We start from the raw sequence: 26495 nt of genomic DNA, 5'->3' as shown, positions 1-26495 counted from the left end.
CGAACCCGACGGGTTGACCCGAATTGACACCCCTAATCTTCGTTCTTGTCCTACCTCCTCACGCCTCTCCTCATACCCTCTGCCCGGCTCCTCCCTAGAAATAGGCTCTAGGAGAGGTATTTTCTCTTCTCCCTTTCGAGTCTCCACCTCCTGATCTCCCCTTTGTCTGATTGGCTTAGGGTTTTTCCCATCTCCGTGGTTGTCGTCGCCTTCCCTCACCTCCGACAATGATATTTTGGTTTGGCCCTCGAGCACTTTCTTCAATATCTCCTCCAAGATGAAAAATTTCAAATCGAACTTATCATAGATGGCTGAGACATCTTTTTTAAAATCTAAAACTTGAGTTTAGATATCTAAAATTTCAGATTTCATTCGTCTAATCTCCACTTCAAGGTGTTCCTCCAACGCATCCATTTTCTTGGCTGCCATTGATGCTCGGATTTTTGTATAAATAAAAATCTAGACTCCGATATTCAAAAACAGTAATTTTCTTCTTTGAAATCCTAAGAACCGCCGTTGAAATTCACCAAAACAGCCCACAAAATATCTCGAAAACAGCTCTGATACCAATTTGATAGGAAACACTTGTATATTTCAAGTGAATCCTAGCAAGAATCATTTTGAGAGGTAAATCCAAAAAATTTATGAACTCAAGTACCCATCTTTACCAAACTATAGCTATTGTTAGCGACTCCTAATGGATGAGGACTTTACTAAAGCTTCTCCAGTCACATGCTTTCTTCGAAAGACACCTTTCTCAAAACCACATGTTATTTTACCACTGGATATATACATTGAGGTTGAATATAAGATGTTTTTAGTATAATAGATGCATTGTATAATGAGTACAAAGATATTTGAAATTATTGTTCTTGCACTGGAATTCGGGTTGTACTTTGTCCTGCAATAAAGTGTTTGAATTCTAAATGAAGTTCAGATATGATCCGCGTCGGTAATTAAGTTATTCAATTAGATCTTTTTACTTTGTAACACAAAATCAACAATGATGGTTGATTATCTTGTTTAAGACCAATATAGGATATATTAACTATTGAAACAAAGCCAACCTAAACAACATGCACTTGTTACCCATGCCCTATTCCTTGTAATATAAATAGAAACTATTTAACATCGATAATTTTTCCTCTTGAAGTGCACAAATAATTTGTTTCTTGCCGCTAACAATGGATTTACAAAAGTAGCTCTGCTCAAATATTTTGGTATAGCCAGCATTTAACAATTCACAATTTTGTCTTTTAATTTCGAAAGGAGAACAAATATATATTTCAAATTCATGAACGTATGCAGAAACTAGTAGCATATTAGCAGTTTATCAACATAAATTTGCCTCTTAAACATAAATTAAATATAATGTTCAATAAATGACCTGAAATAAGTATGTCAGAAAGTTCTGCTCAAGAACATCGATCTCTTCAGAGGATAAATTTTGTTGTTCCAACCTCTGAGCGCCACGGACTGGATCAAACAAGGAATGCAGTTGCTGTAAAAGCAAACAATGTTTGTTTAAATGCTAAAGAACAGACAACAAAATTTGATAACCAAGAACTTAATTGGGACTACTACCAGTCAAAAGGTGCACCAGCATATTGTTATCTAATATTAGTATAAAATATTGCTTATAAATCAAGAGAATCTGAGTGGGGGAGGAAGTTATATGGTGTATCGCAATGAGTGAAAGAATGATGTCTACTAACAGGATGCTCCACACCATTGATGCCAAATATTTCCCAAAAATCAAACGGACAAATGGAGATGATCACCCACAACATATATATAGATATATACCGCTTCCCAAAACATGAATGAACAAAATGGTTCTTGGGAGGCTTATCAATCAGCTTTCATATGTTGAATGGTTCTAATCATTAAGGCCATTTCATGTAGAAACTTGATTTATAGTATGATAATATTTTAATATAGAATGGTACCAATAATATTTGAAGATAGAGTGACATAAATGTGATAAAATTAAGTATCTTGGATATGTTATCAAAAGAATAGAGATATAAACAATCATATTTATATAATTAAGGTTGGTTGCTTAAAATAGAGAACAAGAGTATCATGTAATTAAAGATATATAATAGAGACTTAAAGCTTAAGTTTATAGAATTTCAATTAGGCTAGCTATTTTGTTTAATCCAAGTGTGGGCAATAAAAAAGTCAACAATAGTTAAGTTGCATTTGATGAAAATAAGAAAATTAAGATAGATATGTGGCAAACTAAGAAGGATAAATTGAATGATTAAATTAAAAAATTATTGGAGTTACGAATATTGAAGATAAGATAGTTAAAAATAAACTAAGATGGTTTAAACATGTACAACCAAAGATAAAATATAATCCTATCATACGAATAGATAAAATTAGTGCCAGAAGACTGAAAGGAAATATAGGGGAACTGAAGATAATATAAGACAAAAGTTGTTCAAAATGATGAATGAAGAATAGGTTTTATGCCTTATCCAGCAATCAATAGGAACGAAAGAAAAATTTAAAACTCATAAAGCTAGCCCCAAATAATTAGTAAGATGTTAATAATGATGATGCATTGATTTATTGTATTTGTGTAGATTGTACTTTTTTAATAGGTTCATTGAACTATATATTATTCCTTTGATCAACATCTTTTGGTGTAATACTTCAGGGATTCAGGCCAAAAATGATGTAAACAATTTGACATGGGCCAAAACTCCATTATACCAAAAACTTATGGCAACAATGACATTGTACAAGTGTGTGCATTCGCACATGGATAAGGGTGTGTTGAGAGAGAGAGGGGGAGAAAGAGATGCAGCTTTCTAGAGAACGAAAAGGTTGCATGATTTCTCAACATTCTAGCGTTGTATGGGAAGATAAATCGGAGATTCTTTATCATATGTTTAAACTTGCGCTTCCGTTTCCATCGAAGTTCATATTAGAAAGATTACAGTACACTGAATATGATAGAATTGTAAGACTGAAGATATATAGCACAATTTTAGTATGAATTTTTATTTAATGAACTCAATATACCATCAAATCCTCAAACTGAAGAAGATACCAAGCTCTAATAGTATACTCCACCCTCTTGCATAGCTTCAAAAACTCAGCTCTGTCGGTACCATGCTCTGTGTAAAATTTTCCCAGTAAGAATACAAGAAAATAAATGAAGATGGTGCTTAATTAAGTAACACAACTTTTTGTCAATTCATTTATGCTTCAACCCAACTTCTTATCAATATAGCTTTCAATTATGATTAAAAAGTTCAAAAGCCGTGCGCATTGAAGATGTGACTTAGCACTTATGGCATGCATTATAGCATTCATTAAAATGTGTTATGGCAGCTGTATTAGTAAAAAAAAAAGCGAAAAAAAAAACAATGTACTAGTAGCAATGAATAAAAAGCTTATACAACTAAATAGACGAAGCCTTGGAGTTTTATCCTAAGATGCATTTTAGCGTCTTCTCCAAACTTGATAGCCCTGTGATCCATCTAGAACACAAAAAAAGCTCAAATAGTAGAGCCCCATGCATACGAAGTTAATTAAATATCCTGGTGTGTACTTAGTGCAGGTAATAACATTATCACATTTTTATTCTACCAATTATTTAAATGGCTTATTCTTATGCACGCATCAATTCTTTAAGACATGCATTTCCCTTCAAAATATTAAATATTCCATTTGGTCCCTGTGGTTATTAATCTAGGGATGCCCACAAGGAAATATGGAAATTTTACTTTAAGAAATTACTAAATGAGATATTTAAGGAAATTTTTATTTTAGAAGATGATAATAAACAATATAGTGAAATACTGATGCAGGACTTTATATGAATGCGATCAATTCATTAGGAATTTGCATAATTCTTGATTGGAATAAAATAAAAACAAACTAGTAGCAGTTAAAACAATGAACTAAAACGATTAAGGGGTTACACCCGCTTAGGCTAAATTACATAACCAGAGAGTTGGAAAAGTTTTCAAGACAATTAGTAAATTACTTAATGGCGTAGTGGTAGCTTCAATACAATCCCTAATCTAACAATGAAAATTAGCAAGATAAAGGCACACTCAAAACCCTACGTTTACTAAGCTTAACAGTAGCGGAGGGAGTCGTCCTTTGTGACTACAATCAAGCACAAGATCCAATTAGACTAAAGAAATATAGGAAAAGGAGAAAAGAGAACCTCTCGTCAAGGAGTAGTGGAGATCCTCCACTCGATGCCTTCGAAGTGCTCGTCAATTACTTCCACCAAGGTATCCAGAATGCGCTCCAAATAGTCTTCGACGGTATGGTCAATCCTTGGATTCACGTCGAAGAAGGTTGATCGTAGGATATTGGTGAAACCGTCTTCGTCCCACGTTAAACCATATTCAGTCTCCGGATCCGCCATTCATGGGTGATTGAAGACAAAATCTCCTTAGTATTTGATACGACTCTTGAGTGCTAGCAAAGAGAAAGAAGTTTCTCTTGCAAGTGGAGAGGAAGCAAGCAAGGCCAAAATCTGAAATAAATTTCAGGTTTTTGCAAGGTGGAAAGCTATGGAGGGAGAGAGCAATAAATCTGAAATAAGTTCAGATTTAGGTGAGGGGATTTGCTTTGATCCTACCTTTAATTAATTCCCTTTGATTGGGAATAATTAAAGAAGAGGATGAAAAGGAAGAGGGGGGCGGCGGGTAGAGAGAGGGGTGGAGAAGGGTTGGCCGGAGGTGGAGGTAAGGGAAGGGAGGGAAAGGGGAGGAGAACCAAGAGCCACCGGTGGTGACTGTTGGGTACGACGGGTGGCATATCCTAGGCTCCACCAAGCTCTCTAACTCTCTCTCTCTCTCAAGCTCTCACATAAGCTTCAAGAACACAAGTGCAGGAAAATTTTCTTCATCATTCATTAACTTCAAAACGCAAGGCATGAGGCTATAAATAGCCAAGTACACAAACTCAAGAAAAGAAAAAGACAATCTTGTCCTTTGGGCTTATATGCGACATTCCCCACTAAAAGAGTACAACTGGAAAAATAATAAAAACAAATACATGACACATGCAAATAGAAAAATACATGAATAACATAAATAACTCAGAAATATAAGGACTCGATCGTGGCCGTAGATCGGCGGCCACGCCTCTGATAAACCTTCCCCGAGCTGATGTCCTCATCAAATACATTATAGACTAATTAAAAAAAGATACAATTGGACTTGAGTCTAAAAAAGATTCATAAAGGTAGGGCTTTAGATTCAAATTAGACAGCAATTAAAATTTGTGAAGTTATGGAGGAAATTTTATTGACTTAGTTAATAATTATTTTCAATAAAATTTTGATGACTAAAATGATGACAAATGATTAAAAAAGTAATTTGGCACTAATAGTCTAATATTTAAGAACAAAAATGAGGTTCAAGATGTTGTGATAAATGTAGATGAATCAAACTTATGAGTCAACTAAGGAAGCTATGAAATCTAGTAATGAAACATAGGCTTAAAAAATTACTTCAATTTTGAAGAACTAATTTCATTTCAGGACAAGAAGATGTATTATGAAAGTGCTTTTGTGTTAAGATAATTAATGAATAAGAATATTAGAAACAAAAAGGATCTTAATATGATTTTATTAGTCTTGAGAAGGCGTATATTAAAGTACCATGAGAGTTGACTTTAATGAACAAAGATGCATTTCAAAGATATGTTAATGTTATCAAAGATACATACAAAATAAAGCACTAACTAGTATTATCAGTAGTTGTAGAGTATTCTAAGAGTTTTCAATTACTATAGGCTTACATCCATGATCGTAATTGACTCTATATATATTTGTATAAATTATGGAGATGCTAACAAAGAACATTCAAAACGAAGTGTCTTGATGTATGTTTTTTTTCAAATGATATATTTCAAATAGATGAGACATTCACTAAAATTAGAACAGTGAAAGAAACATTTTGAAGATGAAGGCCTTCTAATTAGTAGACCAAAAATTGAATATATGATTTGTAGTTTTGATATTGCATGATCATAAGATGATACCTAACTGCAAGAGGTTTAAATAACTTGGATCAACTAACCAGAAAAATGGAGATATAGATGATGGTAAAATTTATATATTTTATGAAGGATGGTTAAAATGGAGAAGTACATTAGGAGTTTTGTGTGATAAGTATATATCATTAAGAATTAAAGTTAATTATTATAAAATCATAATTAAGCCGGTGACGTGGTATGAAATTGAATGTTGAGCTATGAAAAATTATAGATGTATAAGTTGAGAATGACATAAATGAGAATTGCTACAATGGATATCTAACAAAACTGAAAAGTATAATTTAAGGAATTATTATATTAGTGCCTTGATGTATGCTTTTTTCCAAATAATATATTTCAAATAGATGAGACATTCACTAAAATCAGTGAAAATTAGAACAATGAAAGAAACATTTTGAAGATGAAGGCCTTCTAATTGGTAGACCAGAAATTGAATGTATGATTTGTAGTTTTATAATTGCATGATATTAACAACAATTATTCAATATATTAGAAGATAAGATGATACCTAAGTGCAAAAGGTTCAGAGCCCTGCATTGGGTGCCCATATCCACACCCACCCACGTACCCACCCATACCCAATGGGCATGGGTGGGTGTGAGTACGCCCATAACCTCTTGGGTGGGTAAGGGTGGGTATTCAACATCAGGAGACAAATCAATTTACATTACTAATCATCATATGCATGCAATAGATTACAGTAATCCTTACTACACAGTGTGCAGCACTGTACCGCATCGCGACCACGATAAATTTTGATATGTGGCTTGAAAGTTTGGAGTCAGAGAAAATGACAAAAAACCTTAAGGCCATTAATATATGGCAGACTGCTTTCAAGAAGCGTGGAAAGTGGGTGGGTGTGGGTGGGTATGACATCCCGAAAGTCACCATAGGTGGGCGTGGGTGGACAAAGCCTGCCAGCGGAGAGCGTGGGTACCCAATGGGTACCCAACCAGGACCCCATGTAGGGCTCTAGAAAGGTTTAAATATCTTGGATCAATTAACCAGAAAAATGGAGATATAGATGATGGTAAAATTTCTATACTTTATGAAGGATAGTTAAAATGGAGAAGCACATCAGGAGTTTTGTGTGATAAGTATATATCATTAAGACTTAAATTTAATTGTTATAAAACCATAATTAAGCCTGTGATGTGGTATGAAATTGAATGTTGGGCTATGAAAAATTATAAATGTATAAGTTGAGAACGACATAAATGAGAATTACTACAATAGATGTCTGACAAAACTGAAAAGTATAAATTAAGAATTATTACATTAGAGAAAATTTTCGAGTGTATATATATAACACCTAAGAGTGAGGATTCATAATACAAGCCCCAAATAAATGTGATAACGCTGATGAGATCCCTTATAAATCTAAAAATAGTATGCGGTGAAGAATGTGTGCATTTTATGGTAATGAGTGGTGTGGTTTACATACACGGTATGCCAACATTTCTTCACCTGAAAGAGTTGCAAGTAACATCCCCTGGCTTGCTGAATCTCAGAGGCATACAAGTGTGATCTAATAGCACCTAAAAGGTAACGTCCTTACACAGTCTCAAGCCTCGAAATCGATGGTTATCCTTTTCTTCTTAATTTTCTGTTCCTCAATAAAAAACAAAATTGAAGTTGCTCTAAGTTCATCACTAATGTTTTCCAGCAGGAACAGATATCTCATTCAAACTCCAGTTTCATGTTTTAAGATTATCACGTCACAGCATCTTCAAAAACCACTCCATCAATCCAGAACAACAGAAATGAAAATTGATCTAGTCATCCACCCAATCATCCTATTCAATGAATAAATTTTAAAAATTCATCAACCCAAACAAAAGACTGAGACAGGAAATTCTCTGGAACATCCAAGCCTGGGAAAGAAAATCAAGTCTTGGAAATAACCATCACAAATCAAGTCAAACAGAAAAAAAAATCGACAAAGAGCCAGTAAAAATTCGAAAGCAAGCACAAAAGAGCTAGGTTACCTATGAGGTTGGCTAGAGTCATGATAAGCTTCGGCTTGAGGATGGGAATGACGGACTCCCGCTCCAGCCGCATCACGTCCTTGCTTCTCACATTTGGCCCTACTTCCTTCACCGCCGGCGAGCCACTGCCGCCGGAGATAGGCATGTCTTCACTTCTTTGGATCAAACAGCTTCGTCACCCAGTCTGTAACTATTCGATGGCTGAAGAAAGAGAGATAAGGAGAGAATTGGAGGAATGAAAGGAAAGTATTCACCTTCGGAATCAAAAACGTTTCTTTCCCAACAATCAAACGCCGGAGAGAGATATAGAGAAGAGGGCTTAGTCGTTTGAGAAACGCCCAATTCATTTTTTTACTACGCAGTGGAGGAACTTATTATGCCGACGCCATAATTGCGAATAAATAATTGTTTTCCAGCCTTCCAGCTCTCCTGTTCTGTTCCACTAATTTTCAAACGGTTCTTTCAAATTTGCTGATTTGAAAAAAAAAAAACTGATAAAATTTGGTTAAAATTAATTTAACTAAACAAGCAATTCATATCCTTAGGCACCAAAACATGCTCTTATATAACTTTCTTCATCCACATTAGAACTTCTCAAAATCACATAATTCAATCAGATAAACATATAATTCATTGCATCATAGCAACATGAATGTAAATAAGCTAATTTCAAAAATTATTAAAACTGTCATAAAGTTAGGCAGCATAATACACTACCTTGTAGATCACAGTTAAAAATGTAGCGAAATTAGTAGATATTGTTCAGACTTGAGAATACTAATTAAAGTCTTTCATTGTGCTACAACATTATTTTTTGGTGTTGAGATTATTCTCTAATCAATTAAAATAACGTAATTTTCAAAGTTTCTCATATAAAATTTTTCAAAAAAATACTTAAATGCTGAGAATTGCAGTCTCTATCATAAAGTTACAATGTGAAAGTTTTGCAGATAAAAAGTTATACTTAGTTTTCGCTAACACGAATACAAATTAATTAGAATTTAAAATTTTTCATATTTTAAAAATTGAGATTGGCAATATGTGATATATCTCAATCTGAGTTATTTTCAAAACGAACCGTTAGTTGAAAATGACATGAAGTAGTCCAAATCTAACTTTTCTCTCACTATGATTCTCTCACATTCTCTCTCTCTTGTCGGCAGCCCTCGGGAGAAAATGAAATATCATTTTAGTGGAAATTGATTTTTAAAAATAAAATTCAAGCCTAGCGTTGTGGCACCCAACAGTGCTAGCCACGGGCCCACGATGCTCCCTCAAGGAGCCCACAATGCTGTAGCACCAATCCAGTGCCGTTGTTTTTTTTTTCGATTTTCCAAAAAAGCTCGGCACCAAGGTGCCACTGACCTCAGCATCACGATACCCACGAGGAAAAATTCAAACTTTTTCAAGCATGTAAACAGACCCCATGATCCATTTCAAAAAACGTGCACACAGAGCATTCACAGACACATACATAAGGATTTAAACATAAAAAGTTAATGGATTACCATGAATCGGTCAAGTCATAACGGATTGAACATTACATGGACTTTGTAGGTGTTATATTGATATCGTACAACAATCTTATAAGCGATTGCGTGTGTTGTCATTGTTGGAGATAGTATGTGATGAAATCAAGTCATTGGAGCAGCCAAGTGACACATATTAAAATGCTTTGGGTCAATGAACCATAATTAATGGGCGGCATAGGTCAGAAGGATCATAATCAGACTACAGTGATCATAGTATTGTAATAAGGCAACAGTGGTCTGAGGATCGTAGTTGGCCACCTGTAATCTGACCATGGTCGAGCGATGATGTTCTGAGCACCAAAAATATAAATAAACATATCAAATGCCGCTTCATGCTTGGGTTTGATTATTTTAAGATGCTTCATATACTAGATTGAGTTAGCCATGCTCAAAATAGGCCACTTGAACTTGAATAGGAAAGTATCCCCCTAGCTTGATCTTCTAGCCCTTTCTAAAGATGAATCAAGTCATTTATCCTCTTTCTATTCAATTTCAAGCCCTTTATACATCTTTAGGTTCAATCCTAAGTTAACTTAAACGAAAACCCTATTTCAGCCCAAAGCCTAAGCTAACTAGGATTAAATCCTATGATGACCATAGGACCCCATAAAATTTTACACCACACAACAACCCCTCTAAGTTGACACAAGGAGAATAGGGATAAGTCCTACTAACCTTTTTTTATATCATAAATTCATAATCGAAAGAAGTGAAAATATCTATAATTCACTAGAGCATAAGCACTTCAAAAATAAAATTTCCATATATTAAATTATAGAACTACTAATATAAATTATGATTCTTTTGTATAGTATCAAAAGATTTCATATGAATCATAATTGACATATATGCCAAATTTTTATCTTATAATAAAATTATATACCTAAAAGACAATTTAGAATAAAATATCAAAATATGACCCTTATTTGGGTTCTAATTTGTTCTTTCATTTCCCTAAAATTGCAATGCTTTATGGTGCTGAATGTTGGCCATTAAAAGAGAAACATAATACTAAGTTAATTGTGGCAGAGATGAGGATGCTCAGGTGGATGAGTGGATTTACCCTTAGAGATAGGATACAAAATGAGCATATACGTGAAAAGGTTGGAGTAGCTCCAGTAGAAGATAACATATGAGAGAGTCGCCTTAGATGGTTTGGTCATATAAAACGGCGACCTTCCAATGACCCGGTTAGGAGAGTAGAGGTATTAGATTTGACTTATGTTAAGAAAGGTAGAGGCAGACCTAAAAAGACTTGGTTATAAAATATTAGGAATGACCTTTCTTTATTAGATTTAAACGAGAATTTGACCTTTAATAGGATATAATGGAGAAAAAGGATTCATATAGCCGACCCTACGTAGTGGGATAAAGGCTTGATGTTGTTGTTGTTGTATTTCCCTAAAATGACATTCAACATAACATAGTATGAGCTAAAACTCATCAAATAAATAATTTAAAGACACAATGCAACCATCACAAAAATTTACTCATATATTAGTCCAATATACTAATTGAAGTCCTTGCATATGAAATACCCGAATCAACACTTAGATTTACTCGTAAGTAAAATATCTAATAATAAACATAACTTTAGGTAAAACATTAGAGTTTACGTATTAACAATTTTTCATAAAAAGTATGTACATATATCTTTATGTTAACAAATTGCCTATAAATTTTTTGAATTAGTTACACATGTCATATGCATTTCTTTTTTTAGCTTGAGAATATATCTTATATGTGGAAGTGGTTTATTAGCTATAATTAGCTTAAAAGCTACATGTCAATGGAGAAATTATTCGGTGCGGACATCAGATCTTTCGGAGGAGAATCAGAGCGTCCCACGTCACCTGGTACATAGCCGCGATACACAGCAAAGGAATGATGTGACATGCTCTAATTCGCTCTAGATGGCATCCGGTGTCCACAAAGAATAATTTTTCCATGCCAATGACCCTTTTGCCTCCATACAGGCCTATATTTATTACCCTAATTGTACATATATGTCATCATACACATTTACTGAAGGTTCATTTTGCCTCTCAATGAATGAGACCTTCGAGGTGGATCAAAAGGGAGAGGCATCAACTTATATTTTGTTTGGGACAACTTTATATATATAATATATGATTTTATTAAAAAATAATAATTTAAGTTTTAAGATGTGTGAAAAATGGGATATATAAAATCTGGGATTTTTTTACCTTTTAAATTTTTTGGAATATTACATTAAACTTGCTCTAGACTTCTTAATTATCAATCATAAATTCAAATATTTCACCATGATTTGGTTTGACTATAAATGGTCCTAATCTTAGCCTAACATTGATCATGGTGGACCAAATTTGTGATATGCATATTCAATGTCTTTTTTTTTATGTTAAAAAATTGGTGAGCCCGATTTGTTGTTTTGATGATTAAAAACAATATTGTTTAGATCACTTATTGTTTTTTTTTTTTTTTTAATTCTCCATTGGTTTTTTTTTTTTTTTTAAGTCGGTAATACAAGATTGTAATTCTCTTTTTTGGAGTCTTTTGGTATTCATGTGTAAGTTGGAAAGATAACCGAGCATATACTTAGTGTGGATAGAAAATTTAACACTTGATTTCTCTGTTAATTCGTATTGTAAGTCACAATCATATTGCATGATTAATTATTCTAAAAAACAAAACAAGCATTTAATTAATTAATAAATTAAAATCTAGCATAATTAATAGTGTTATGCGATATTGATTGTATATGATGATCAGTTATTTTGATATATACCCGCTCAAAATTCTGAATTTTCAAAAACATGCAATTTTGAAATTTAAACTAATTGTATTAGACAATCTTGATCGTGTTGTATGAATAGTAAAGAACATGCCTATTTTGATCCAAGAACCAAACAATCGAATCAGGATCAAGCGTGAGTGGCATTCGTATTTTGCGATTCAAATCATTTTGTATGATTTAACATAATATTTGGTGGACAAATAATGGTTCGTTCGGTACAATCAAACAGAATATTTGATGGACAAAGTCTTAAATCTCTTCAAATTTTCCAAGAATTTTTTAGGTATCATTTTTTTATATTTGATAATTAAAATACCCTATATTTTAAACATTAAATTTAAAATATATATATATCCCAAAGAATTATGAGAAAGTTTGGGGATGGATAATGCATTAAATTTAATTTTTTAATTATTTAGACTTTTTCTTTACTATTTTTTATATTTTGAATTTTCAAATAGGAAATTTGAAATTACCATTTTGCCCTATTGTCACTGAGAGCTTAATTTTTTTTTTAGTATTATTATTTAAGATAATTTTTTCACTATTATAATACAAAATATTTTTATCGTTAATTATAGAGAAATACCTCAAATAGTCTTTGGAAATTTAGGGAAGCCCAAAATCAACATTTTGAACTATCAAGTGAATTGATAGATTTTTCCAAAATAAATATGGAATTATTTCCAACACTAAAATCCTTTTTCCCTAATTAAAAAAATTAAGAAATTCAATTTCATTGCATATAATCACTGTATGTATTTCAATTTAAAAATCATTTAATAGATTTGAAGCACTTCCAAATTTGTTTGGATTTTTGCAAATTTATATACTGATTTTCATGATTAATGTTATATTTTTATCAATAATAAAAATAACAAAAAAATTAAAAAAATCCTATAATTATATGATTTTTTTAACTTCCCTAATTATTGATGTAATTAAGGAAATTAGAATTTAACATTTGACTTTGATCTTTGACATATCTTTGAAGTTAACTTTTTGATTTTCAATTTTCTTTTCCAATTTTAAACATCACTTTTAATTTAAGGGTATTTGATTATTTAGATATATGAATATCCTAATTTTGAGAATTTCTAAAAATTCTCAATTTTATTTTAAAATATAAAAATTTAAGACTTAACTCCACTTGATTTGTCTCAAGCAACTCTGAGCAAAATTTTAGTTTAGAATATTTGAACATATAATCTAGATTAATCATCCCTATAACATCATACATTCATTGACCTTATATATTTTGTACACGCACAGCCTGCTTCCTTCTCCCAACCACTTTCTTCTTTCTGAATCGGTTTTTTTAAACAAGAAAAATTTCTCCACCTAGATCTTATACCATTTGTTAGGATCTTGAATGAGAAAGAAGCTATTCCTTTTGAGCTTTTCTTGGGTGAGGGGGAGAGAGAGAGGGAAGGGGAGAGGGAAAGATCATAAATAAAAAAATATTTGTTGCTTAACCATAACTCCTATAACACCTCATAGTGTCTATTTATAGACACAAATGGCTATACAAATGAAAATACAAGCCATACAAGAAACTAAAGAAAAGTACAAAAGAGAAACTAAGTAAAATCTGGACTAATATCTAACCGGATGCTCAAGTGGATGAGCGACTTTACTCTTAGAGACATAATGCAAAACGAGCATATACATGAAAGGGTTGGAGTTGCTCCAGTGACATATAAGATTTGAGAGAATCGCCTTAGATAGTTTGGTCACATAAAATGCTGACCTTCCGATAACTCGGTTAGGACAGTATATGTATTAGATCAGACATATCTTAAAGAAGGTAGAGATAAACCTAAAAAGACTCGGTTAAACGTATCAGAAATGATCTCTTTTTATTGGTTTTAAATGAAAATCTGACTCTTAATAGAATTCAATGGAAAAAAATGATTCATATTGCCATGTAGCCGACCCACGTAGTGGGATAAAGGCTTGAACTTGTTATTGTTGAATGTTACTGAAATTTCCTATCAAATTGAGGTGTTGTATTATTTTTTTGCTCTACCATTGCAAAACTTACGACCAAACTCGTTGACTAAGTTAAGGACACCTCACTTAGCTTCAATTCGACATATGCGCGCGCCCAAGTTTTAAATCATTTATTTACCAATTGAAAGTGCTATTTCGGCATAAACATCTTCGCCATAAATTTCAACGCATTGCATCCACATATCCAATGCTGCTAAGCTTTTCTTTCTCTTTTCCTTGCTTGCCATCTGGAGACTTTAGGCCATTAAAGATCTGAAATCTTAATCAGTCTCGACCTAACGGCATTTAATTATGTTCCAAATTTCCAATTTGATCAGAAAAAGCTGTTGTCTCTTCTGTTTGCTGCCTTCTGCGTTGTCATTTCAGGCTGTGTTGGCGCCGAAGCTTTTGTTTTTATTGCAGAAGGGAGAGGGGGAGAAGCTTGCGCTGTGGAAATGGAGTCAAAAGAGGAGGCGGAGTGGAAGCTGGTGGCGCAGATGCGGTCTGCTGTTGAAGCAAAGGACCCAGCAGCCAAGGTTCCATTTTTCTTCATCTTTTTATTTATGGGCTTTCAAGCTTGGGATTTTGCTTATTGATATGAGGTTCATCAGGAAGGGGGAAAAACTTGTGGTTTTAGAGATTTTTATTTGAGCTTAGATTTAGAAAAGTTTTCTTGTTTTTATCAGCATAATGTTTGCAGAAATTTTTTCAATGATATTTAATCGCAGCAGCTTTCATGGATGTTTGTTTATAGTTGCAGAGTAAATAGGGTCTCTAGGAAGTAGGAAGAAAGAAAATGAATTGATTTCAGTTTTTCTTTTGTTCCCTTTGTTCTTTTGTTTTGAACATAAATGGTGAAGACTTGTTCAAAAAACTAGGCATGTCACACCGGGGTTAGAATGACTATAAGTCGTTGTTATATGTGGAATCTAATTGTGCTGATCAATCTAATTATTTTGTTGTCTCGGACCTCAAAGTTTGTCGTGTTTGTTGGGGTTTAGGGGGATGCGGGGGTTTATCCCATGCCTGGGTTCGAGTGCTTTGCTTCATATATTTTTCTTCGTCTGCACAACGCCTTGGTGCTGCGTACCTGAGCACCCCTGGAATTGTGTTTATGAGCGCCCAAGTGTTGAACGAAAGAGAGTAGAGCGTCGCAGCGGTATGAAAACGGCGCTACAACGGTGCAAGACAGAGGCTTGAGCGCCGAAGTGCCCCAAACTGGCCCCCAACACAACGAGACGGACTTGACGGTTTTCTTTCTCAATTTTTCTGAAGGGTTGCATCTCTTGAGATTATTTTACTTGGCTTTCTCTTATATTTTGAGTGTGTATATATTGAAAACAGTGCATATGAGAAGAGAAGCAAAGAGAGAGGGAGATGGAAGATAGATATGTACTTATTTTGCCCGATTTTCATGGTGGCTTGGTGTGGTGTGGCTCCGCGGTTTTTTTCTCTAATTTTGATTTTTTCTATGTTAAATCCTAGTGTCCTTCACTTTTTTGCTTGTTTCGTCATTGTGGTGTTTACTCCTCATCTCCCTAATAGTCACTACAACATAGGACGTGATGAAGAGATATGCTCATAAAAGAATATTTCATATACAATATCTAGGAACCTAATACAATTAACAAGAATAATTCCCCTCATAAAAATGGCATGTTTATCCATCAATAAATGACAGCTATTCACCTCAAACAATCGGGCACAAAACTTCGAGCCCAATTGAGATCAAACTAGCCACACTAGGTGAGAATCAACTCAAAGGCCCAACACATTCACAATTCTAAATCAATCGCACAAGCGCTTGCAAGCATTGAAGATCCTTATATGTCTAATATTTCTCCATGTTCTTCTCCTGTTCAAAGGATAATCATTTCAATTCTTATTTCCTCCATTCCCCCCCCGCCCCCCCTCTTATGGTCTTCTAAAGTAAGTCTAGGTGCCCATCTCCAACTACACTTCAAAACAACTTTTATATGCATTTTTGAAGCATTGTCTCTTGGTTTAAAATTCTTATATCTATGATTATAATAAGAAAATAATGCAAGGATTTGAATGCAGAGTTGAGGTATTAGTACATAAGTGCTTATGCAAATGACTTCTTCACATTTGGCAAATTCTGTTTGATAAAGCTATGCCAAATTCTGTTTGATAAAGCTAATAAATGTGCCTGAATTTGAACTTATTCTAATGGTGGTCAAGAATTTCAATTTCTTTTCTTTCTGATCTCAAATGAAGGAGGTGGATGACTTTATGATTCGAAGATTCTTGCGATCTCGTGACTTGAACCTCGAGAAGGCCTCCGACATGTTCTTGAAGTTCCTAAAATGGAGGAGGAATGCTGTACCTAATGGTTTCATTTCAGAAGCACAAATCCAGAATGAACTTTCTCAGAACAAGTTATTCATCCAGGGATTTAGCAAGAAAGGGAGTCCTATATCAATTGCTTTTCCTTCAAAACATTATCCCTCAAAGCGAGACATGAATGAATTGAAGAGTGAGTAATTGTTCAATGAATTTGGCACCAAAAAGTTTATAAATTTCTAAGTCTGCTATCTTTACAAGTTATTTATTGAATCAAGTTAACTGGCTACTCACAAATCTATAGAAGTTATTGCTTTTCATTGATGTTGTGGTAGTAACCATGGGCGTATTCACCTTAAGGCCGAGGGGCAATTGGCCCCTTGAAAAAATAAAAAAATTCTTTATTATATGATTTTTTAAGTAATTTGTCTCCTTCTATGAATTTTTTAGTCTTTATTATAAGAGTTTTTAGGCAATTGCCCCCCCCCCCCCCCAAAAAAAAAACACCCAAACATTTTTAAAAAATAAGGGTAAGGAGGTTTTTAAATGTTTTAAAATACTATGGTAGAGATGTTATTGTTAGGGAATGATGAACCAAATGCAAAGTGAAATGGTAAAGGAAATTTAAAAACATCTTTACAACCCCCGCAGGGGCGCTGCCCCTTGACCTCGCGACCTGACCGCCAGGGGCGTTGCCCCCTTGGACCCCCGACATACCTGCGAAGCATACAACAATGAACAAATAGGGGTCAAGAGGCAGTGCCCTCGAAATAAAGTTTGGTTGTAAGGATATTTTAAAAAAAAAAATTCTACATTTTTACTTATAAATTTGTCCTCCTTCAAAATTAAGGTTGGATCCGCCCATGATAGTAACATGTTCATTCAGAAGCCATGAGCAGCTCATGCATAATGAAATCTTTTTCAGTGTAAAAATTTCTTTTTTGCTGCAGATCTTGTTGTGTATTACCTTGACAAAATATGCGCCAGGTGCTGCAACTACTCTAAGCCATTGATTTAAATGCCATGTCAATAAGAAGAATATACTATGCTGGTTGATCTTTTTTCTTGATCTTGTAAATGGAAAGAAGAGCAGTTTTACTTGACTTTGCTATGTTACTGGTTGAAGGATGCCAGGAAACCAGGAGAAGCTTGTTGCCATTGTAGATTTTCAAGGCTGGGGCTATTCCAACTGTGACATACGCGGCTACCTTGCAGGATTAGATATTCTGCAGGTATTTTTCAATTCCTCACTTCCATATATGACCTTGCAGATTTTATTTCATTTGAAATTAGAGATAATATGAACGTTGATAAAGATGTAAGTCATCAAAGAAGGACAAATGATATTTTGAAAAATGATCATTATGGAGAATGAACTTTCAAGTGACAGAATATTGGAGCAGAAATATTTTGTTAGTGTTATTTATGAACAAACTCAGTTCATCATTAGATGAGCTTTTAATTGATATCTTTTGTTGCAGAACTACTACCCAGAAAGACTTGGGAAGGTGTTTTTGATCCATGTTCCATCCCTTTTTATGAGAGCATGGAAGATTGTATACCCTTACATTGATAAGAATACTAGGAATAAGGTAAGCTTCTATTTCTAGTTCAAAATTACCTTTTATTTTGCTTTTGCTGCTCTACTTACAATTCATCAATACTCCTATTACAATTTTGGCGAGAATACCTTGAACTAAGGCTTCGTTTGGGATTGCTTTCTTATTGATTTCTAAAGCAATTTTTTAGTTCAAAAAAATTAGTTTAAAAAGAAGTAAGAAAACTGTCTCAAATGAAGCCTAAATTTAGTTCAAGATATAAGATAGATCTTTTTGCAATGCCAAGTGCAATACTATTCTATCTATTTGCATGATATCTCTTCATAATTTTTAAGATAGAAAATTTTAAAATGGTCCCTTAATTATTTATGGGATTACTATTTTAGTCCCATATTATCTTCCATATCCAATTTAGTCAATTCAGAGCTAAAATCTTATCCGAAAAGGTCCCTTAATTTCTCGAATACGATCCAAAGTAGTTCAACGGATGAACTATTTCGGATCATATTTGAGGAGTTGAAATACTTTATCCATAATTAAAATTTAACTAAGAACATCTTGACCCAACATTCTCCCATTACTTTCAAATGCTTTGGAGTCCATTTCATTCTCTTCTTCTGTGTTGTTATGAACATTAACATTTTTCTCTCTTGTTTTTGTCATGTTTAGTTTATCTTTGTGGAGGACAAGAATCTGAGAGCCTCATTGCTTGAAGACATTGATGAGGATCAGCTCCCAGAGATATATGGTGGAAAGCTAAAGCTGATGCCCCATTGATTCATTGGATGATCATACAAAAAAATTAAAGAGGATTCTCATTCATATCATAGAATTATTAAGTATTTATACATCTAACACCTAAGGTTTTAAATCATATAAAAAAAATCACTGAAATTAATTTATTTAATCTAAAATATAACTTTTTATATGTATATTTGATGTGATTGAGGCTTCGTTTGGGACGGCTTTCTTACTGCTTCTTAAAGCTACTTTCTTTAAGAAGCAATAAGAAAGTCGTCCCAAACGAAGCCTGAGATACTGAAGTGTTATATGAGCTTTCAAAAGCGGCAAGCGCCTAACTTCAACTTTTAATTTGCATGATAGAGTTGTTTTCATCAGATGTGCTACTGAAAATCAATGCAAAGCTTTGTGATTTGAACTCGGAATAACAAATAAAAATTAAACCCACCATTGCATAATAAAAATAGTTTTAATATTGATGATTTTCAAGACATTTTATAGTACAAATGTTGTCATATTTAGGCTCTTTATAGTGATTTAGTTGTTCTTATAATATAAATATAATCTTCAAGAGTACATTTTATAGTGATATAACATATAAGTGCTCTGAATGTACTGAATAACAATATTATAACTATTTTAATTTAATATAGAACTTGTTATTAAGATTGTATCCTCTATTATGCTTATGTTAGAGCTATATCTATTGTGATTTCATTTGTTATATTATATTTTATTGTTTAATAAGTTTGAAACTTGTTTGAATATTGGATGAATATTATTAACATGATCGAAAAAAAATTCAAATACGAATGATTAATATTTGATTGGGACCGAACAATGTTTGACCATGGATTGTATTTTTGTTTGAAACGGACATGTGGACACATTTTTCCAACAAATAAAATATTTGATGCATTTCTCGAATTTTTTGCATTAAGGGGCATATAAAGTCAAATATCCCTATGTATTTAAGCGTGTTCCTAGGAAGGAGCTCAACCATTGTAGATACGTGTTCATAGTAATGCTAGCCCAAAAGAGCCCTCGTATTCAGAATTAATTGCAACCCAAGTGCATGGGCAAAAAAGAAATTCATCCTAGTAAAACTTGTGGCATACAAACCTGCCCCTGGATGATCATACCAACAATGCATTCATTGATGGACTTCTCCAAAAATACTCATCCAAGCAAATCTTCGCCCTGAGGAGCACTCGCCCCCGCAGAACCTGCTCTCCCATAGTTATTCGTAATCAATGCCACCTATCTATTATTGACATTCTAGATCAAGAAACATGCATCACACACCTTACAAGCCCATGTTCATAACTTCATTGATTTGATTTATCCTTAGCATACAACTACATCTACCCGGTATCCCCTCTCGTTCCTAAGGACTCATCTGTCATTCCTACGAAGTACTATCTTGTTCCCAGCAACTTGTCCAAACAAGCTCTCCTTACATACAATATTATGAAAACTTGCCCAAGGCACTCACCTAAAAGGAGGAGGCGACGTCTAAGATAGGAACTTACATGTACATCATCCAACCAGATTACATGCATGTTAATAAGCACTAATCAGATTATGTACTATTTTCTAATTTATTATCATATAGTATTTGTTTTAGCCATCTAAACTCAAAAAATAACATGTGAAGAGATATATTTTCAACTTCATTATGTGTTCATACTATGGGGAGTACTCACAAAATACATTAACTCCCCATACTCACTAACTTCCTCCACTTAGTTCTCTAGCTTCAATCCATTAGGTACATGTTAGTAAGGTTGAGTATTATTCATAAACATTTTTAAATCCTATACAAATATACATATATATTAATAAGTTGAATACATATGTTAAAAAAAAAAATAGAGTGGTTTACTACTGCTCAATGCTTTTCTTCTTGTGCTGAATCCCCACTATTTTCATTTTAATTTATTACTCTTTCTATTAGCTATTAACACTTCTTACCCTTACAAGATAGCTATCCCTGTACTATCTAAACTTATTAAGTTACTAAAGACAACTCCAACCGAGCGTCGTTTGTCCATTTGAAGCTCATGCGAGTGTCATAAGAACGACAAATGGAAACACATTTTTTCTTTGTATCTCGGTTGTGAACAATGACGTGCTGATAGTGACGTCGCATTATTCAGAAACCCATTTTTTAAGATTGTTGTGTCCTGGAGTATTCGTGGCGGTAGAGAAATATAATTTTTTTCATCTTAGCGTTGTACGAAAATCCGGCACTCAATCAGATAAGAAAGAGGGTGTAACATTCATATGAGACACCAAGATTTTTACGTGAAAACCCCCTGAAAAATGGAAAAAATCACAGGGTCTATCCCAGTTTGAATGAATGCACTAGTATTGCGGTAGATTACAAATGAGGTCCTTCCTTCGGGGAAGACCTTAACTTGATGTACATCTTATAGAGTACATTACATGATGCGAATAAAAAGAGTCTCTGCTGATATGCTTGTTTGGTCTGAAGAACTGTAGTCGGTGGACGACGTAAGTCGGAAGGACCGTAGTTGGCGGGAAACGGAGGTCGGAAGGACTGTAGTCGGTGGGCGACGTAAGTTAGAGGGACCATAGTCGGTGGGCAACAGAGGTCGGAAGGACTGTTGTATGGTGACAAAGTTCAGAAGAACTGTGTCAAGTAGAAGTCCAGCAATGGACAGAAATATAGCACCGGATAGATGTCTGGTGAAAGTCCAACAACAGGCAGAAGTCCAGTGTTAGATAAAAATTTGGTGACGAGCTGAGGTCAGGCGTCGGGTAGAAGTCCGACATCAGTTGGAGGCTGAGGAGAAATCCAGCGTCACTTGGAGATCGGGTGAAACTTCGGCGTCACTTGGAGGTCAGGCGGAATTCCGATGTCACTAGGAGGTGGGCGGAATTCCGACATCACTAGGAGATCGGGTGGAATTCCGACGTCGGGCAGAACTCTAGCGTCCTTTGGAAGTCAGGTAGAATTCCAACGTTGGGCAGAACTCTGGCTTTGTTCTGAAGTCCGGCAGAATTCTGGCGTCGGGCAGAACTCTGGCGGTGGTCGAGGAGGAGATCATCCCTCCAATCCTTCTCTTCTTTTTGCTTCCCCCCCCCCCCCCCCCCCCCCCCCCCCTCCTCATGAGAAATGAGGGATCTATTTATACATTTTATGGAGTGGCATAGTCTGTAAATATGTGAAAGCCAATTTTTTTTCCTTCTAGGATCGTCCGGACGAAGTGGGATCGTCCGGGACGATCAGCACAGAATCTGTGGACAGAGAAGTTCGTCCCAGGACGAAATTTGGTTCGTCGGGACAAAATTTGTCCATAGAGCAACTCGTCTAGGTACGATTACTGTTTAGCCTGAACGATTTTTGTCAAGAGGGCAAATCATCCCGTGACGATCTGCATGGATATATATTGGATGGAGATATTTTGGAATAATTTGAAGAGAGAGAAAAAGGCAAGAGATAGAAAGAGAAGAAAAAGGAAGGAAAAAAGCTTGGTTTTGGAGCTCGCGGTGCGCTTTTGGTCCGTCGTTGCTGTTAAAAGAATTGTTTGTCTCGAAGCAAGGAATCCGAATCCTATTTCTGATTTCGAAGATTTCGTATTTTGGTATTTTTTTACTCAGTTTTGTGTTCCCGTTACCAAAAAATGACCCTATCTTTGTATGGATGAAACTTTTACAGCGTAACTTTTGGTATGTTATTGAAATAATGATTTTGCACGATTTAAGTATTTTCTGGAGAGTTTTTACCATGTATTTTGTATTCTTATGTGTTTTCATCGAATAGAAAATTATCAGGTTGTTGAAAAAATATTGCTTCAGTACAAGTAAAGCTTTGAAATGTTGTTTTACACGATTTCTGGTAATTTGATAATTTTCTAAAACTGTGCATTTTATAACGACTTCTGTCTACTATACGATATTTTAAGGGATTTTCTAAATTGATCTAAATTGTGTTTATTGATTGCAATGCATTAATGAGATATACATGAATGTGGATATATGATTGAATTATTGTTATTATTACTGAAAGAGAAGTAAAGACTGGTTGAACCGTTGGTTGGAGATTGATTTGACCTGTACATGATGGTGGGCTGACAAGCTTTCCTTTAAAAAGGGTTTGGTGTTATCCTCTATTGATCATTGATACAACGATTGGGAGTCATAAGAAGATTATTATGCCGATGGGCGGCCGATGGGCAAAGAGTGACGACTCTATCATTGAGCCAACGGATATACAACGATTCATTGATATTCCAAGACTGAAAAATGTCTTAATAGCCAGTGATTGTACTTGTTGGAGATAGTAGGTGATGAAATCAAGTCATTGGAGCAGCCAAGTGACATAGTTTAAAATGCTTTGGGTCAGTGAACCATAATTAATGGGCGGCATAGATCAGAAGGATCATAATCAGACTACAATGGTCATAGTATTGTAATAAGGCAACTGTGGTCTGCCGATCGTAGTTGGCCACCTGTAATCTGAGGACCATGGTCGAGCGATGATGTTCTGAGCACCAAAAATATAAATAAACATATCAAATGCCGCTTGATGCTTGGGTTTGATTATTTTAGGATGCTTCACATGCTAGATTGAGTTAGCCATGCTCAAAATAGGCCACTTGAACTTGAATAGGAAAGTACCCCCCTAGCTTGATCTTCTAGCCCTTTCTAAAGATGAATCAAGTCATTCATCCTCTTTCTATTCAATTTCAAGTCCTTTATACATCTTTAGGTTCAATCCTAAGTTAACTTAAATGGAAACCTATTTCAGCCCAAAGTCTAAGCTAACTAGGATTAAATCCTATGATGACCATAGTACCCCATAAAATTTTACACCACACAACAACCCCTCTAAGTTGACACAGGGAGAATAGGGATAAGACCTACTAATCTTTTTCTATATCATAAATTCATAATCAAAAGAGGTGAAAATATCTATAATTCACTGGAGCATAAGCACTTCAGAAACAAAATTTCCATATATTAAATTATAGAGCTACTAATATAAATTATGATTCTTTTGAATAGTATCAAAAGATTTCATATGAATCATAATAGACATATATGCCAAATTTTTATGTTATAATAAAATTATATACCTAAAAGACAATTTAGACTAAAATATCAAAATATGACCCTTATTTGGGTTCTAACTTGTTCTTTCATTTACCTAAAATGACATTCAACATAACATAGTATGAGCTAAAACTCATCAAATAAATAATTTAAAGACACAATGCAACCATCATAAAAATTTACTCATATATTAGTCCAATATACTAATTGAAGTCCTTGCATATGAAATACCCGAATCAACACTTGATTTACTCGTAAGCAAAATATCTAATAATAAACATAACTTTAAGTAAAACATTAGAGTTCACGTGTTCACAATTTTAAAAAGTATGTACATATATCTTTATGTTAACTAATTGCCTATAAATTTTTTGAATTAGTTCACGTGTACATTTCTTCTTTTAGCTTGAGAATAAATCTTATATGTGGAAGTGATTTATTAACTATCATAAGCTTAAAAGCACCAATCCAATGTCATTGTTATTATTTATTTTTTTTCAATTTTCCAAAAAAGCCATGGTAGGTGCCACCAACATCAACATCAACATCAACATCAACATCACGATACCCACAAGGAAAAATTCAAACTTTTTCAAGCATGCAAACAGATCCCCAAGACCCATTTCAAAAAACATGCGCACAAAACATTCACATACACATACAGAAGGATTTAAACATAAAAATTTAATGGATTACCATGAATCGGTCATGTCATAACGGATTGAACACTACAGAGACTTTATAGGTGTTATATTGATATCGTACACCAATCTTATAAGTGATGGTGTGTGTTGCCATTGTTGGAGATAGTAGGTGATGAAATCAAGTCATTGGAGCAGCCAAGTGACATAGTTTAAAATGCTTTGGGTCAGTGAACCATAATTAATGGGCGGCATAGATCAGAAGGATCATAATCAGACTACAATGGTCATAGTATTGTAATAAGGCAACTGTGGTCTGCCGATCGTAGTTGGCCACCTGTAATCTGAGGACCATGGTCGAGCGATGATGTTTTGAGCACCAAAAATATAAATAAACATATCAAATGCCGCTTGATGCTTGGGTTTGATTATTTTAGGATGCTTCACATGCTAGATTGAGTTAGCCATGCTCAAAATAGGCCACTTTAACTTGAATAGGAAAGTACACCCCTTTAACTTGAATAGGAAATACCCCCCCCCCCCCCCAGATTGATCTTCTAACCCTTTCTAAAGATGAATCAAGTCATTTATCCTATTTCTATTCAATTTCAAGTCCTTTATACATCTTTAGGTTCAATCCTAAGTTAACTTAAATGGAAACCTATTTCAGCCCAAAGTCTAAGCTAACTAGGATTAAATCCTATGATGACCATAGTACCCCATAAAATTTTACACCACACAACAACCCCTCTAAGTTGACACAGGGATAAGTCCTACTAACCTTTTTCTATATCATAAATTCATAATTGAAAGAGGTGAAAATATCTATAATTCACTATAGAATAAATCTTATATGTAGAAGTGATTTATTAGCTATCATAAGCTTAAAAGCTACATGTCAATGGAGAAATTATTATGTACAGACACCGGACCTTTCAGAGGAGAATCAAAGCGCCCCACATCACTTGGTACATAACTGCGGAACACAGCAAAGGAGTGACGTGATGTGCTCAAATTCGCTCCAGACGGCGTCTGGTGTCCTCAAAAAATAAATTTTCCATGCCAATGACCCTTTTTGCCTCCATACAAGCCTATATTTATTACCCTAATTATTGGGTTCGTACACCGGACGACGTCCGGAGCCCAATAAAAATATTTCACATCACCCCTACTTGATACTGAGCTCCGTATGAGCTCGGTACTTCACAGTACCGAGTAGTATTGAGCTCGGTACTACTCAATATCGAGTTCAGTACTGCTAAATATTGTGAAGTACCGAACTTCATACTTCACAGTACCGAGTTCAATATTACTCGGTATTGTGAAGTACATAACAGTAAGCTGTGTCCAGTGTCTGAACCCAATAATCTCCCCAATGGATGAGACCTTCCGGGTGGATCAAAAGGGAGAGACATCAACTTAGGTTTTGTTTGTGACAACTTTCTTATTACTTCTAAAACAATTTTTTAATACAAAAATTTCAATCTAAAAAATTTTTTGTTCAAAAAGACTACCTTTAGAAATTAGTAAAATGTCATTAATCACACTTCAACTGCATCCAATTTCCATGAGTTGTTGCATGCCAAGAAAATGAATTTACTGGAAATTGAAAAGCTGCTAAAGTGCAATATTTCTGATGAGCAGTGTTATTAAATTTTAACTTAGAAAAAATTTAATTGTAACCAACTTAATTCATATAAGCTTATATATATTGGATTTTTTTACCTTTTAATTTTTTGGAATATTACATTAAACTTGCTATAGACTTCTTAATTATCAATCATAAATTCAAATATTTCACCATGATTTGGTTTGACTATAAATGGTCCTAATCTTAG

General features: G+C 34.3%; 2 protein-coding genes across 2 annotated transcripts in view; one reads left to right on the top strand and one right to left on the bottom strand.

Annotated features, from left to right (window-relative positions):
- The window catches only part of LOC110103460, a 23310-nt gene extending 14906 nt beyond the window's left edge, over nt 1-8404 (bottom strand). The window contains exons 1-3 of the mRNA XM_028700140.1: nt 8028-8404; nt 3037-3131; nt 1388-1501 (exon numbers count right to left, since the gene is read on the bottom strand). Of these exons, the coding sequence (XP_028555973.1) occupies nt 1388-1501; nt 3037-3131; nt 8028-8172 (354 nt within the window). The 5' untranslated portion in view covers nt 8173-8404. The remainder of the gene's footprint in view (nt 1-1387; nt 1502-3036; nt 3132-8027) is intronic.
- Nucleotides 8405-14484: 6080 nt separating this feature from the next.
- Nucleotides 14485-19352, top strand: LOC110103463 (phosphatidylinositol transfer protein 3-like). The gene is made up of 6 exons (XM_020832198.2): nt 14485-14866; nt 16569-16827; nt 17585-17621; nt 17761-17866; nt 18116-18226; nt 18863-19352. Exons 1-6 carry the CDS (start codon nt 14786-14788, stop codon nt 18968-18970), a joined length of 702 nt encoding a protein of 233 aa, XP_020687857.1. The 5' UTR covers nt 14485-14785; the 3' UTR covers nt 18971-19352.
- Nucleotides 19353-26495: the final 7143 nt, after the last annotated feature.

The sequence above is a fragment of the Dendrobium catenatum genome, unplaced genomic scaffold, assembly GCF_001605985.2.
Source record: "Dendrobium catenatum unplaced genomic scaffold, ASM160598v2 fragScaff_scaffold_1456, whole genome shotgun sequence".
Taxonomy (NCBI): domain Eukaryota; kingdom Viridiplantae; phylum Streptophyta; class Magnoliopsida; order Asparagales; family Orchidaceae; genus Dendrobium; species Dendrobium catenatum.
The sequence above is the reverse complement of the archived record's forward strand: the minus strand, read 5'-3'. Positions and strand labels throughout refer to the sequence as shown.

Excerpts from the sequence above, each read along its gene's own strand:
- LOC110103463 (XM_020832198.2), top strand. The coding sequence starts at position 14,786 with ATGGAGTCAAAAGAGGAGGCGGAGTGGAAGCTGGTGGCGCAGATGCGG. Across the intron at positions 17,622-17,760 it reads CTTGACAAAATATGCGCCAG|GATGCCAGGAAACCAGGAGA; the intron begins GTGCTGCAACTA and ends TACTGGTTGAAG. Across the intron at positions 18,227-18,862 it reads ATAAGAATACTAGGAATAAG|TTTATCTTTGTGGAGGACAA; the intron begins GTAAGCTTCTAT and ends TGTCATGTTTAG.